Consider the following 15,869-nt stretch of genomic DNA (forward strand, 5'->3'; position numbering starts at 1 on the left):
TTCTGTGGTGGAAATATGCTTCCATCATAAAGTTCACAGCACTATCAATTCTGAGACTGATATGTGATATTATTGGACCACAAACCAATCATATGTGTTTTTGAAATTTTGAAGATTCATAAATCACCCAAAAGCTGAACAAATATTATTTTCAACAATATTGTTTGATGACATGCAACTATTTGAATATCTGGAGGATTGAGAAAATTAATATTTAAAGTTGTTCAAATTAAGTTCTTAGCTATGCAGATTACTAATAACAATTTATTTTTGATATACTTACATTAGGACATTCACTACATTTCTTCATGGAACATATTAATATGTCATATTAATCACATTAACATACCATCAAGACGCAGCATGCACTGCACTTTAACCAATCCTTAAATAAAACAATATTGCTTACATTGTCAACATTGCTAATTGTATACTGTTTTGTTTTTTGGGATTATGTTGTTGTATTTTGCACTGTCTGGATCCAGCACCATAAGCTTTTCACTCATCATAGTACACATGCTACTGGTGATGTGACAGTAAAAGTGATTTGATTTGATGAAAAAAGGCTGCACAATATATCATTTCAGCATGGATATCGCAATGTGATCATTCACAATACTAGATTTAGGAAATAGATTTGCAATGTTGAGTCTGTATTTATCATTTGCATATGTTTTTGGGGCGTATTTTGAATTGCTTTTTCTTATTCAATTACTGTATGTGAATACTGTCAGACTTGGGAAAAGATAAAAAAGTTTACTTTATTGTGTTTAATGTTGTGCTTTTCATTAATTTATTATATTTTATGCATTATACTCCTCTGCAGAATCATCACAATCCAACTCAAATTATAGATTCTTTCCATTTAGAGATATTCCAGTCACCTGATGAAATTGTATTCATATTTGTATTCATCGTATTCATACATTTCCTTATGGAACATATTAATATGTCATATTAATCACATTAACATACCATCAAGACGCAGCATGCACTGCACTTTAACCAATCCTTAAATAAAACAATATTGCTTACATTGTCAACATTGCTAATTGTATACTGTTTTGTTTTTTGGGATTATGTTGTTGTATTTTGAACTGTCTGGATCCAGCACCATAAGCTTTTCACTCATAGTACACATGCTACTGATGATGTGACAATAAAAGTGATTTGATTTGATTTAATATACAAGATTTTAATGATTTTAACCCATAGAATGCATCTTTTGCCCATTGCCAAAAATATACTCATGCAACATATAAGCATAATTCATATATTGTTAGATCTTCCAGATATACTTACAATGGCAACAATCTTGACTTTTTTTGTAACACAAGAGAGAAGCAGTCTTTTCCTCCAAGAGTGTTATTACATTGTCAAATATAAAAGGCTGCACAATATATCATTTCAGCATGGATATCGCAATGTGATCATTCACAATACTAGATTTAGGAAATAGATTTGCAATGTTGAGTCTGTATTTATCATTTGCATGTGTTTTTGGGGGCGTATTTTGAATTGTTTTTCCTTTTTCTTATTCAATAACTGTATGTAAATACTGTCAGACTTGGGAAACGAAAAAAAGTTTACTTTGTGTTTAATGTTGAGCTTTTCATTAATTTATTATATTTTATGCATTAAACTCCTCTGCAGAATCATCACAATCAAACTCAAATAATATATTCTTTCTAATTAGAGATATTCCAGTCACCTGATGAAATTGTATTCATATTGCAATATACAGCTGAAGTCAGAATTATTCGCCCCCCTTTCATTCCCAAATGATGTTTAACAGAGCAAGGAAATTTTCACAGGATGTCTGATTATATTTTTTCTTCTGCAGAAAGTCTTATTTGTTTTATTTCGGCAACAATAAAAGCAGTTCTTAATTTTTTAAACACCATTTTAAGGTCAAAATTATTAGCCCCTTTAAGCTATATATTTTTTCGATAGTCTACAGAACAAACCATCGTTATACAAAAACTTGCCTAATTACCCTAACCTGCCTAGGCTTTTAAAAGTAACTTTAAGCTGAAGAGTCTTAAAAAAATATCTAGTCAAATATTATTTACTGTCATCATGACAAAGATAAAATAAATCAGTTATAGAAATGAGTTATTAAAACTATTATGTTTAGAAATGTGTTGAAGAAATCTTCTCTCCGTTAAACAGAAATTGGGGAAAAAAATATTCAGGGGGGCTAATAATTCTGACATCAACTGCATATCACAGAATAACAAGCTGTTGCAATGTTAGATTTTCCAATATCATGCGGCTCTAATAAAAATGATCAAAATTGTTGTGTTGGTAGTTAGCGTTAATAAGCACAGTTTGAGAATCCCCCACAGAACTATTTACATTAAAGTTGTAAGGTTGTGACCCCGGCTGAACAGGCGGTTTGATAATGAGGACTTGCTTGTTTTGCAACTTTCTGACCTTTGATAAAGTCTGTCCAACATGCATATAGAAAAAGCAAAACATAGGTGACTCTTTTTGGAAGGATTATGTCATCTTTACTTTGACGTGGCTGCAAATAACAAATAAAATAAATCCCTGGCAGATCATTGCCTTGTTTTTGTCCTGTAATTTATTTGGCCAAAGACAAAATGTTGTTTCAATCTCTAAATATGTCAATAAAAAAGTCACTCTGTTAAACTGCTAACATTAACCCTTTATTGGGCACTCATTAAAATACTCTGCAGACAAAAATCTGGAGTGTGTACAATGTAAAAAATGCACGGTTCCACACAATTCCTTCATGTTTTCCCAACACAAATCGAATAAAATAACTTGATTCTTTTTACAAATTGAAGTGTATTAAACATAAAACAATGTCAAAAAAACCCCTCAAGAACTGTAGATTCAGCTCTTAGGGTGTAAAACTATGAAACAGTCTAGATCAGACTCTAAAACAACGTCAGGATATTAATCAATTTAAAAAACTGTATAAATATATATTAATAAAGGAATATAATGATGAAGGTGATTGAAAAGGGATAAAAAGAGAAAGGTATGATGAAATTTTAATTAATGGCTATTTGCAGTACTATGTTGTTATTGTTGTTGTTTCCTTTTTCTATTAGCAGTACTATGTATTTTTTTCTTTTTTTTTCTTCTTTGTGTCTATGTTACAAAATGAAAAGGTACAAATACAATCAAACATATTATTTGTCAAAGATGCCAAAAGGATAAAATATGCTTCATGTAAAAAGAAGAGATAAGTAAAAGAATAAATGAGTTTAAGTAATAAACGAATGCTGTATGTGGTCATGGGGTGGGAGAGTAATAAGCTTATGATTCATCCCGCTCCATTTTTGACCATGTTAAAATGTATTTTTTTTTTGCTAATGATATTTTATGTATGATGTTTTTGTTCGAAAATAAATAAATCAAATCAAATCAAGTAGTTTAAACAAGTAGCAACTATATTAATACCAAAGAGCTTTGAATGACCAAGAGGCGACACTAAATAGAACGTTCCATTGCAACAGCAGGGTCCAGCAACAGCCCCGGATTCAGCCATTTTGGAGTGAAAGTGATCGGCCGTCCATTGGATCTCATTACTGTCGCGATGGCAAGCAGCAGCTTTGTTTTTTATTTATTTATTTAAAAAGCGCATTAAAGCTGAAATACAACCTGAAAGACGACAATACAACACTTACTATCCCAATCATCAGCACTTTTAATAGTTTATTTTACAGACTTATAATATGCTGTTGTTCTACTGGAGTTTTCATTCCAAACTGGCCCTCTAGTGGCTGTTTCCCAAATTACACTAGAGTGTCGCCTCTTGGTCATTCTAAGCTCTTTGATAATACTTATTTACTAGTGTCACTAATGTCAATGAAGTTACCACATATGGTTCCTCACCCAATATGGCTTAAAAAGCTATGAGTAGGCCCACATGCAATCTGCGCGCGCAGAATTCCGCAGATCTTTAGCCCATCATTAATTCTGTTTATTTACTTGAGTAAATGTGTGTAAATCTGTATTTATTTAGTTTTCAAATTAATTTCAGTAACATTATTGACTAATGTAAAAATGTTCATCTCATTTATGTACAATGCCGTTTGTACAGTCATATTTTCTGTCTTTTAGTTTATATATTAAATGAGAGATGTGCTTTGTTTACCAAATAAAGTGAATCTAATTTGTATTTGAATTTTAAATAAAAGTTAAAAAGATATAATTTTTATTTCATATATTAAGGTTTTAGTTATGATACTCCCAAAATAATTCTGCAGATTTTTAGCAAAATTCTCAGCAGAAATAGCAAAAAACGTCCGCAGATTCCGTCTGGCCCTAGCTATGACATCATAGTATGCATAAATAAACAATAGCTACTTTCTTTTATAACGCACCTTCACACTGCTGTCAATAGATAGATATCGAGTGTGTGGTTGATGATCTTGTGGCAGAGAGAGTGACTGAGGCATCGAGCTCACGTTGCACATGCGGATTAATGAGATGCTCAATTAGCGCGTCTCTCTGATGACGTACGACTCCGACCTCTGCTATTAAGCTCGCGTGAGCACCACTGAAGCTGTTAAAGCCAGTGAAGCTGACAAACAGCGTCTTTGGAGAAACGACAACACGCATCAGGGCAAACCCTCATTACCGCTCTTAGGGAAGCCCTCATTATGGTCAAAACATGGCCAGCACAGGGAAACTCCTCAGGACAAACTCCTCATGAGACCTGCTCAAACGGCCATCAGTAACAAACACACACACAATAACAACAATAATAACTGCATTATTGTGATTAACGAAATGTGAACTGACATACAGTGGGGGAAATAATTGCTAAAATCACCATTTTTCTGAAGGTGCTGTTATCTTGAAATTTTCACCAGATGTTGGTAACAACCAAAGACAATATGCAAAGAAAAAGTTATGTGTAATTAAATGAAATCACACAGGGAAAAAAAAGTATTGAACACATGAAGAAATGAAGTTGTAGAAAAGCAGTGAAGGCCCAGACAGCAGCTGAAATATCTCTATTAGCTGCTTCAGTTCAACATCTACATTAGCAGGATGATGAAGATGAAACCAGGGTGGGCATTTTAGCAAGACAACGATCCAAAACACAGCCAAGGAAACTTTCTAATGCTTTCAGAGAAAGAAAATCAAGCTGTAGAATGGCCCAGCCAATCCCCTGACTTCCAAGACCATCAAGATTTTTGCACTCTGTTGAAGTCTCTTGAAAAACTCACACCTGAGCAATGCATGTGACTTCATTCTCCATATATGAGGCGTCTTTAAGCTGCCATCACCAAAAAAGCCTTTTATTTAAGGTATTAAATACATTTCAGAAGTTCAGCAGTCGTTTCTTCTTGTGTCATTTCGTTGTTATTACACACAACTCATTTTTCTGATTTCTTTTGTTTTATTTTATGTTCATGTGTGTATTGTTTAGGTTTCTAACCAAAATCTGGTCAAATTCCATGTCAAACACTCCTTTAGAAATATCATTCCCAGGAAAAAGCATGATGTGTTCAATACTTTTTCTCCTGCTGTATTTGATTGTGGTACTCTGCAGACATTTCTGATATGATGAAAAAACGTTTTTTAAAAACTCACAGGCATGGGACGATAACGGTTTTCAAGTTTTACCGCATTATTAATACATTTTTTTTGTATTTTATTTTATTTATTTTCTCTTTTTGTTTTCTGCTCTGATTTTCTTTTTTGTTTATTATTATTTTCGCCAGGGGTGGGTGGGGTAGGATAATAATAGAAAATGCAAAAAAATGCAACCTTTGTCTACAACTATGTATGCGAGTTTATTTTCAACTGTTCAATAAAAATTTGATCACAAAAAAAAAAAAAAATTACCCGTAGTTTGGAAAAGTCAAGGTTTTAAAACTATGAGAACAGTGTAGGTTCACACCTCTATTAGATGTTGATATTGCGCTGATTTTAGGTTGGACATTGGGTTCTAATGTCAACCCAATATTCAATTTCAAACAAACTGCAACGTCCCAACAACGTTGGGGTACAACGTCAATCTGACGCCATGTTGACATCCTGTGACTGCTGGGATGTTTACTGTTCTAAAATGTTTTAACTGTTTCTTAAAATAAAATATAGTGTACAAAGGGGAATAAAGTTTTTGTTTATTACCCAGATATTTAAAAAGAATATATTGTAGAGCAGTAATCACAATACCGTCAAACCGTGATATTTTTATCCAAGGTTATCACACCGTCAGAATCTTAAACCGGCCCATGCCTAGTGCTGCATTATCCGAGTTATCATTCATGTTGACAGATCCAAAGATTAATGTTAAGTGTGATTAATAGAGTCATGAATATTAAACTGGATCTCCAACTTTCTGATTCTCAGGTCATCCATATTTCTACTACTACTGCTAACGAAAACTGCTTTTTATATATTATATAACATATATAACTGATCCTGATGCAGATTATCGTAATCGTCATGTGTGTATATGTGTAAATGTGAGTGTGTGTGTCTTTGTGTGCGTACATATGAGTGTGTGTGTGCCTGTGAGAGTGTGTATATGTATTTGTGTCTTTGTGTTTGTGCATATGAATGTGTGTGTGTGTGTGTGTGAGCATGCTTGTTTATGTGTATGGATGTCTTTGTGTGTGAGTGCAAATGTACATGTTTGTCAGTGAGAGTGTGTGCATCTGAGTGTGTATATGGGTCTTTGAATGTGTGCTTGTGCATGTGTGTGCGTACCTATGAGTAAGTTTGTGTGTGTGTGAGTGTGTGTGTGTGTGTGTCTTTGTGTGCGTACAAATGAGTGTGTGTGTGCCTGTGAGAGCGTGTATATGTATTTGTGTCTTTGTGTTTGTGCCTATGAATGTGTGTGTGTGAGTGTGTGTGTGTGTGTGTGTGTGTGTGTGTGTGTGTGTGTGTATGTGTGTGAGCATGCTTGTTTATGTGTATGGATGTCTTTGTGTATGTGCGGAAATGTACATGTTTGTCAGTGAGAGTGTGCGCATCTGAGTGTGTATATGGGTCTTTGAATGTGTGCTTGTGTTTGTGTGTGCATGCCTATGAGTAAGTGTGTGTGTGTGTGTGTGTGTGTGTGTGTGTGTTTGCTTGTATTTACAGGTCATTGTCTGTGTACATGTGTGTGTCTGTGAGAGTGTGCATACGCGTCTTTGTGTATGTGCCTATGAATGTGTGCATGTGTATGTGTATACATGACTTTGTGCGTGTGTGTGTGTGTGTGTGTACGCCTGTGAGGGTGCATTCATGCTTGTGTATGTGTATAGGTGTCTTTGTGTGTGTGTGTGTGTGTGTGTGTGTGTGTGTGTGTGCGTCACAGCAGCAGCTTGCTCTGGTTAAGCTGCGGCTCAGGGTGATGCCGGTGATGCCTGATGGCAGATGGTTTATGACTCAGTCAGAAAAGCGCTTTGCTGCTCTCTCACACACACAAGCGTGAGCGTGTCTGTTCACCTGATCAGCCTTCTCATTGATCTGCCTATTTGTTTGTGTAATTCTGATTTTTACACGTACTTCACCCCTGTTTACCCACTAAGATAACATAACCGTGAACCATGACCCAGAGACAGCAGTCTTCAAATTCATTGATTTTGGTTATGACACAGGCAAACCCTCCCAACCTGATACTCACTGTTAGATTAAATTCTGTCCGCTAGGATGATCTGAAAAGACGATTCCACATTTATCCACAAAAATGAGCTATTTAAACATAAAACATATACTTTTGGCAAACACTGTTGGACCCTCTATTTATAATGCTTCATATGAGTAATCATAATCTATGAATAGATGCATAATGCCTTATAATTCATAATATAATATGTCCTATCATCTCATCCATAACAAACATACACACTGCCTGACAAAAGTCTTGTCGCCTATCCAAGTTTAAGGAACAACAAATAATAACTTGACTTCTAGTTGATTATTTGACATCAGAAGTGGCTTATATGAAAGGCAAAGGCCTCTAGATTACACTTATTTTACCGAAATAAAATATGATCATGTCTTGATTTTTAATTATTTAATTAGGACAGTAAAGTCTGACTTTGCTTACACTTAACAGGAATAATGTTCAGTATAGATTATAAAGTCATGCTGCAGTGGAAACAGAATGAATATTGTGTCTGACTCCATCATGAGCTCGGAGGACTGCATCCATACATCTCTGCAATGACTCAAATCACTTATTCATAAAGTCATCTATGGCAGAGAAAGCGTTCTTGCAGTTCATCAAGATCCTTTGGATTCATCTTCAATGCCTCCTCCATCTTACCTCAGACGTGCTTAATAATGTTCATGCCTGCTGACTGGGCTGGCCAATCCTGGAGCACCTTCACCTTTGCTTTCAGGAACTTTGATGTGGAGGCTGAAGTATGAGCAGTAGCGCTATCCTGCTGAAGAATTTGCCCTCTCCTGTGGTTTGTAATGTAATGGGCAGCACAAATGTCTTGATATGTCAGGCTTTTAATGTTGTCATCCACTCTGCAGATCTCTCGCACGCCCCCATACTGTATGTAACCCCAAACCATGATTTTTCCTTCACCAAACTTGACTGATTTCTCTGGGTTCATGCTGGTTCCAGTAGGTCTTCTGCAGCATTTGTGATGATTGGGATGCAGCTCAACAGATGATTCATCTGAAAAAATCTACCGTCTGCCACTTTTCCAAATTTTCAACTAGAAGTCAAACTATTTGTTTTTGCTCTAGATGTAATGGATCATATAAATATCCAATCAAAGCCTGGTTTTCATAAGGCCTCATCATACTACATCTTACGGTGTTTCAAAGTTGTCTTTATGATGTGATTATAATATGCTCAAATATTGAGACTAACTTGCTAACTTGATTTAGCAGACTGACTAAATGCTGAATGACTAAATGTAAACTTTTAGCTATTTGCGTATCGCTTACACCTCTTAATTCATACAGTAAGTACCCTACCCCCCACTTTTTGAACATAGACTTGAAAATGACATGTTCAGCTTAAATGAATGCCAATCTTTAATGCTTTGGCGCACAGATTTAAGCTTGGTCTCATTTTTAAAAAGACACCTGTAACTGAAGTAAAGACCATTCAAAAGGGTAAATAAACAAATGCCATGTGCCTTTATGTTCATGAAAATAATAAAACAATAAATCTATGTGATTAAAATGCATAAAATATGTAATTTACAAAACATGGTTTAGCCTAAAACTGACAAAAATATTTGAAGCTTACATTACCAAAAAAGCTTTCAGTAAGATTTAGTGTGGCTGCAGTACCGAACATGACCACCAGATTCAGTTTCCATTGATCACTATACAAAGGCGCCCCCTATGTTTTGAGGAACAAGAACTGTATTCTTTCATAATATCTGAAAGACAATATCTGTAAAGTAGACATCAAATTCTGTAGTGTGGGCAGTTTGGTGGTATTTGATTTGAATTTCTCCCCAAATCATTTAAAAGCCTCTAAAACCCTCCCATGTGGGTCGCTGTAGCAAAGCAATGCTTTATGGCTTATGTGTTTCCTTGTTGCAAATTAATAAATAACTATTGCTCAGTAAAAAAAAGCCATTAAATATGGATACTAGCCAATACAAGCTTTCAATTGATATAAAGTTTGTCATCATTGCTTTATGTTATATTAGGATTCATTTGCAAAAAAAGATGTAAACCTAAGTGTCCCAAGTAAACTTAACTGCTATATCTGCATTAATAACTAATAAATCAATGCCATTTTTAAATACACAGTGAAACAGTATTTACAGATGTTATGTGTATCTAATTGTTATTTTTGTGCAGCATGTTGCTTAGTTTTTTATTCTGAAAAGAATCAATTAATTATACAATATATAAATAGTTCTGCGTGAAATTGTGCATGTAGTATAATGCAGTAGGAGTCCTTTCTTTACTATTGTTGTGCTTATTTATCATACAATACAACATCAGTAGGCTGTTCATATAGTATTAAGCATGCATTATCAATATGTGACTCATTTCAAATATTAAGTATATTTATTTACTTGCTTCACTGTTAACAAAACATGTTAAGTTAGATAAATAATTAAATGTTCAATAAGAAGAGAAATATATAGACTAAAAAAACACTTAGGTGTGATTTGAATATAAGAATGCTGCTTAATTATAATTATATATAATTATTACTATTGCCTGTTTTGTTGCTACCGATGTTCTTTGCATGTTTTTTTTATTTTTATTTGAGTGATCTGTAAACAATAGTTAGGGAAAAATAAAACAAGCCAGCATGTTGGGTCAGACATTTAGGTCAATCCAGCTAGGTCAAAGTAGACCTCTGTCCATCATTTCTTAACCCAAAATGCTCAAAAATGTATTGTTTTTAACACAGTTTTCTTTTTAACATTGACAATTGATCTGTTTAATTAAATGCTAGTTTTTTTTTTTACATAAATGCAAAGCAAAAATCCATTTCTTGGCAACACTTGGGCTGCTAAAGCTGTTTTTCAGTCTGTCCCATCAGGTGAACTGCCAGTGTTAGACAAGGTAGATCTGCATTACCATCTAGTGGCTGAAGATGGTAATGTTTGGATTGGTCTCCATTTTATAGCTCTTAATCATGCATCCAGAATACAAAACAGTTTCAGGCCTGGTTTTATAAACAGGATTTAAGTTAAGCCAGGACTAAACCTTCATTAAATGCCTCAAACATAGTGCTGGTGTATAGCTTAATGTTAATCAATAGCACTGCTGTATTTGAAGACAAGCCATGTTCAGTTAAGACCGCTCATGCATGCAACCTTGTCTGTGAAATCAAAGATCAGTGTTTTATTTCTAGTAATAAGTATAAAAGTAGAAAATAATTTTTAAATACCTTTTCCAGATATTACTTCATTTTCGATGCGCCACCTAAATCCAAACTGACAGAAAAGTTCTGATTGAGTGAATACAGAAATTAAACAACATTGAAGATGATTAACAAAGTATTTATAATAAAAAAACTATCAAAGTTACAAATGATATATTCTCCAAATGTTCAACATGAAGAAAAAATGACTAAAAAACACATTTATAACAAGCAAAAGGCCTTTTAGTAGGCATATAATGATAGGTAATATTTTCTGATTTGTTTTTTATGTAAACATTAGATTAACTATAGTTGCAAATGTTTCAAGATGAACTGAAGCAACTTGATAATTCATGCAAAATCTTTTAGAAAAATCATGTATCACATGAATAAGTAAGTAATGTGTGTTTATATAGTGCATGTATCGTGTATAGACATACACCCAAATAGCTTCACAATCATAAGGGGGGTCTCTCCACTCCATCACCAGTGAGCAGCATCTACTTGGATGATGCGACGGCAGCCACAGGAAAACAGCGCCAGTGCGCTCACCACACACCAGCTATTGCTGGAGTGGGGAGACAGTGATAGAGCCAATTCGGTGGATGGGGATGATTTGGAGGCCATAAGGGTAAGGACCGATGGTAGAAATTTGGTCAGGACACCGGGATTACACCCCCTACACTTTACAAGACGTACCATGGAATTTTTAATAACTAGAGTCAGTGAATAAAACATTTTCTGAATAATTTAAGTATCAAATGAATCATGTTTTCTGAATGGATTTTGTATTGCACTTCATTGTGTACTTCACCTCCACAGCTTTCATCATAGGTGAATTGAATGGACTAAATTGGCCGTAGTGTGTGTGTGTGTGTGTGTGTGTGTGTGTGTGTGTGTGTGTGTGTGTGTGTGTGTGTGTGTGTGTGTGTGTGTGAATGAGAGTGTACGAGTGTTTTCCAACACTAGGTTCCGGCTATAAGGGCATTCGCTGTGTAAAACATACTGTATGCCAAAATAGTTGGTGGTTCATTCCACTGTGGCGACCCCTGAATAAAGGGCCTAAGCTGAAGGAAAATGAATGAAGAGAGTTTTTCCTTGAAATAAGCTAATTAATCTTGTTTTTGGCTTTGAAATAAGTTAATTTTTCTTATCCTATTGGCGGATTATTTTTGCTTGTTTTAAGGAAAACCTCACTTGGTTTTGACTTATTTCTCAGAACAACACAATATTTTTTTCTTGTCTAAAAAATGCTTCTTGGTTTAGGAATTTGTAGATAATTAGACTAAAAGAACGACACATTTTTTGCAGTGCAGAGTTAAATAAAACAGGCAAACCTTATTTTCTTTGTATCTGCTGAGGTCTGCAATGCAGTACTCCTTGAAGAGCTTATCGTAGTACTTCTTTGCGAGCTCTTTCTCCCTAAACATTTCAGACACTTTACATTAGGGTGACTGTTCAAGATTACAATGACAGACAGACTGACATCCAGGCGTTATTACCATGTCATATCCTCCTCGTCCTCCTCTTTCCACAAAAAACGGTGGTTCTCTTTGACCACATCCAGATCCGTCTTATCTTTTGACCTGCAGATGGAAACACAGTTCATGTCAGCTAACCTGAAACTGAATTACAGCTCAAGTCAGCAATTTATCGTTTTCATCAATTATTAAAGTGCCTCTATTACGCGTATTCAGATATTCTCTTTCATGAAGTACACAATATAGCTTTTTGTGAAAGTAAAAGGTCTGCAAAAGTGCACAATGGAGTTATAAGCTCTTAAAAAAAGACTCTGAACTATACCAGAGATTTAAATTCAATTTAATTCAAATCAGCTTTATTTGTATAGCGCTTTTACAATGTCGATTGTGTCAAAGCAGCTTCACATAAATGGTCATAGTAACTGGATCAAAGTAGTTCAGTTTTTAGTGTTTAAGTTCAGTTCAGTTCAGCTCACTTCAGTGTGCTTTAAAACCATTACTGAGAGTCCAAACACTGAAGAGCAAATTCATCAATGCGTAGCTCTACCGATCCTGAACCATGCAAGCCAGTGGCGACAGCGGAGAGGGAAAAAAACTTTCCCTCTCCGCTGAGGGATGTACTAACATGTCTTAACATGTATTAACACTAAAAATCTTATTTAATTTCTGTATTTATTTGTTTGTTGTTTTTTAAACACACCTGAAAGTTGTCAGTCATTTCAGTCATAATTCCAGCAGGTTTGTAACAAATCTGCAAAACACAGGTCTAAGATCTAAGAGTTGTTGTCTTGTTTCTAGACCAAATATCTAAAAACTCTCAAATCAAGAAGCATGTTCTAGACAATTCAAAATATTGTCTTGTTTTTAGAAATAATAGGTCAGAATTAAGTGAGGTTTTCCTTAAAAAATTATTTTATTGTTTATATTGTCCATGCATTTAACTTAAGGGCAGTTTTTAAAGCCTCTGAATGAAACTGATTATATTCCCCTTGAACTTGAGCTCCATGTTCTGCTGTATTATACTAAATGAGCCATAAAAAAACGTATAAAAAAAAACTAAACTAGATATTTTGTACAAAAGGCAGAAACTTTTTACATTTTTACTTATACATTATACTTATACTTGTACATATTTTCTAGACAAGCAAAAAAATAGTGTTTTGTTTTTAGAAATAATAAGACACATTTTACTGTACTGTCCTGTTTTTAATGACTCCAGAAGACTTTTTTAATGACATTTTTAAGACATTTTTAACAAAGTGACAACAGAAAAAATGTTAGAATTCTTATCATGTAATAACACTAAAAATCTTATTTAATTTCTGTATTTGTTTGTTGTTTTATTGTATATTTATCATTGAAATGTTCTTGCCATGAAAATAGCCTTGGTTGCTGACATAGCATTAAATTAAAAAAATACATTCATAAGAAATAATAAGTCAACGTTAAGTTTTTTCTTAAAACAAGCTAAACAATCTCCCAATGAGGCAAGCAAAATAAACTTGTTTTTGCTTTAAAATAAGAATATTTTATTATTTTATTTTGCGCTAAATACTGGCCTGACCTCCGTAATACAGCATTTTTGGCAGTTTTTTGTGGATATGTCTACGTGAGGACTGTTTTGAAAAGGCTGTCATGTAGATGTGGGAAAATGTTTTTTTCGTTTTCAGCTACATCCATTGTTGTTGCCTTGAATGAATCATTCAGACACTGCGAGAGCTGATGCTGCAATGTTTCTTCTGAGAAAATTAAAATGTTTTTGACTTCGGCTGAATAAATAATAATACTACTACTAATAATAATAGCATAATCTAAAATAACATAAAAGGGCACTTTAAGAATTGCAAAGTTTTTTATGAGAGTGACTACTCACGTGGATCGCCGTAAGTCCTCAATCTTTCCTCCATAGTACAAAATGTAGTCGCTGACAAACTTCTTGTGACGTTCAAACTAAAAGCTGTTAAGGATTATTTTGACACTTGCCTGAAAATACAATTTCAGCATTCTTACATATTGCATTTTAATCTTGAACGAGTCTGCAATCAAAGCTTGTAAAACGAGCTGTAAAGAAATCCAAAACCTTGTAAAAGCTCTCAGATTAGTTTGTGAAAAACAGGATACAGCATTCATTGATATCAGGTGTTGACGTCGATTTCTGGCTTCCTCTCTGTCAGTGCAAGAATAAAATGTGAGTACACACACACTAAATTGTATAGACTCTGCTGTTTTGATGGATGTGATGTGTGGTTTACCTGTCCCACTCATGAGCAGCAACATTTTTATGGGCCACCTTGGTGTGTTTGCCTTTCTGGAATGGCTTCTGTAAGAGTTCATCTTGACCCGCTCTAAAACCAAAAGAGGACCAGCACTTCAATTAGTTCTTCCATCTCAATAACTTTTTCTGCAAAATACATTGTCCTTTTTTTCTAATTATAGTTTGGTCAAAAGATTTTTTATATTTTTAAAGTATTGGTTGCTCAAGGTATTTTTGTGAAATCATTTTAAGCAACCATCACAATAATATTGATCTTAAAATGTTTTTAAACAATTAAGCAAAAAAGTTCTAGCCAAAACAAAACAAGACTTTCTCTGGAAAAAGAAATATTATAGAACAATTTCTTAATCCCTTAAATTTCACTTGAGAAATATTTGAAAAGGATTAAACATTGCACGGAGGGGCTAACAATTTTGCCCTCAACTAGGTACATAGATTTAAAATTAGGGCTGCACAATATATGGTTTTAGCATCGATATCGCAATGGGATCATTCGCAATAGTCACATCTTTAAGTCTGGATTATTACGCATTATTTGCAAGCGTTCGAGCCTAAGAAATTGTACCATTAATAATGTTAATAAGCAATCATTTGATTTTTAATAATTATAATAATAAAATTATTTTCATTTTTTAATTACTGTACTTAAATGCTTTTAGACTCTGAAAACAATAAAACACTGTTTTTATTTCAATTGCTACTGTTTTTCTTTTTCTTTTTTTTGTATTTTTCTGCTTTTAATTTGTTTATATTTTATGCAGACGCACACACCTACAGTATCACCCCACTCCCAACAGTTATAAATTCTTTCCAAATAGAGATATTCAATTGATTCCCAGTACTGGGTTGCAGCTGGAAGAGCATCCGCTGTGTAAATCATATGCTGGATAAGTTGGCTGTTCATTCCACTGTAGCGACCTCTGATAAATAAAGAAAATGAATGAATGATGTTCAATTAATCTGGTGAAATAGTATTAATATTGCAATGTTAGATTTTTTTCAATATTGTGCAGCCCTATTTATTGTTAGTATATGATTTATTCATTCATTCATTTTCTTTTCGGCTTAGTCCCTTTATTAATCTGGGGTCGCCAAAGCGGAATGAACCGCCAACTTAACCAGCTTATGTTTTACGCATCAGATGCTCTTCCAGCTGCAACCCATTTCTGGGAAACAATCATACACACTCATTCGCACTCATAGACTACGGAAAATTTAGCCTACCCAATTCACCTGTACCGCATGTCTTTGGACTGTGAGGGGAAACCGGAGCACCCGAAGGAAACCCACGCGAACGCAGGGAGAACAACTCCACACAGAAACCCCA

At 34.4% G+C, this 15,869-nt stretch overlaps 1 protein-coding gene across 2 annotated transcripts in view; it reads right to left on the minus strand.

The window, feature by feature from the left end:
• Positions 1-15,869, minus strand: part of fra10ac1 (FRA10A associated CGG repeat 1) — an 855,621-nt gene that overhangs the window by 835,497 nt on the left and 4,255 nt on the right. Inside the window, exons 3-8 of one of the 2 annotated variants that reach the window (XR_012387572.1) lie at positions 14,520-14,612; positions 14,389-14,434; positions 14,141-14,217; positions 12,289-12,372; positions 12,124-12,208; positions 7,393-10,859 (exon numbers count right to left, since the gene is read on the minus strand). Coding sequence is in view for 1 of the 2 variants with exons in the window: in NM_001006006.2 (NP_001006006.2) it covers positions 10,814-10,859; positions 12,124-12,208; positions 12,289-12,372; positions 14,141-14,217; positions 14,389-14,434; positions 14,520-14,612 (431 nt within the window). In the remaining variant the exon portion in view is untranslated. The remainder of the gene's footprint in view (positions 1-7,392; positions 10,860-12,123; positions 12,209-12,288; positions 12,373-14,140; positions 14,218-14,388; positions 14,435-14,519; positions 14,613-15,869) is intronic. The other variant, NM_001006006.2, reaches the window with a different exon arrangement.

This window comes from Danio rerio, chromosome 12 (assembly GCF_049306965.1).
Source record: "Danio rerio strain Tuebingen ecotype United States chromosome 12, GRCz12tu, whole genome shotgun sequence".
In the NCBI taxonomy this organism is placed as follows: domain Eukaryota; kingdom Metazoa; phylum Chordata; class Actinopteri; order Cypriniformes; family Danionidae; genus Danio; species Danio rerio.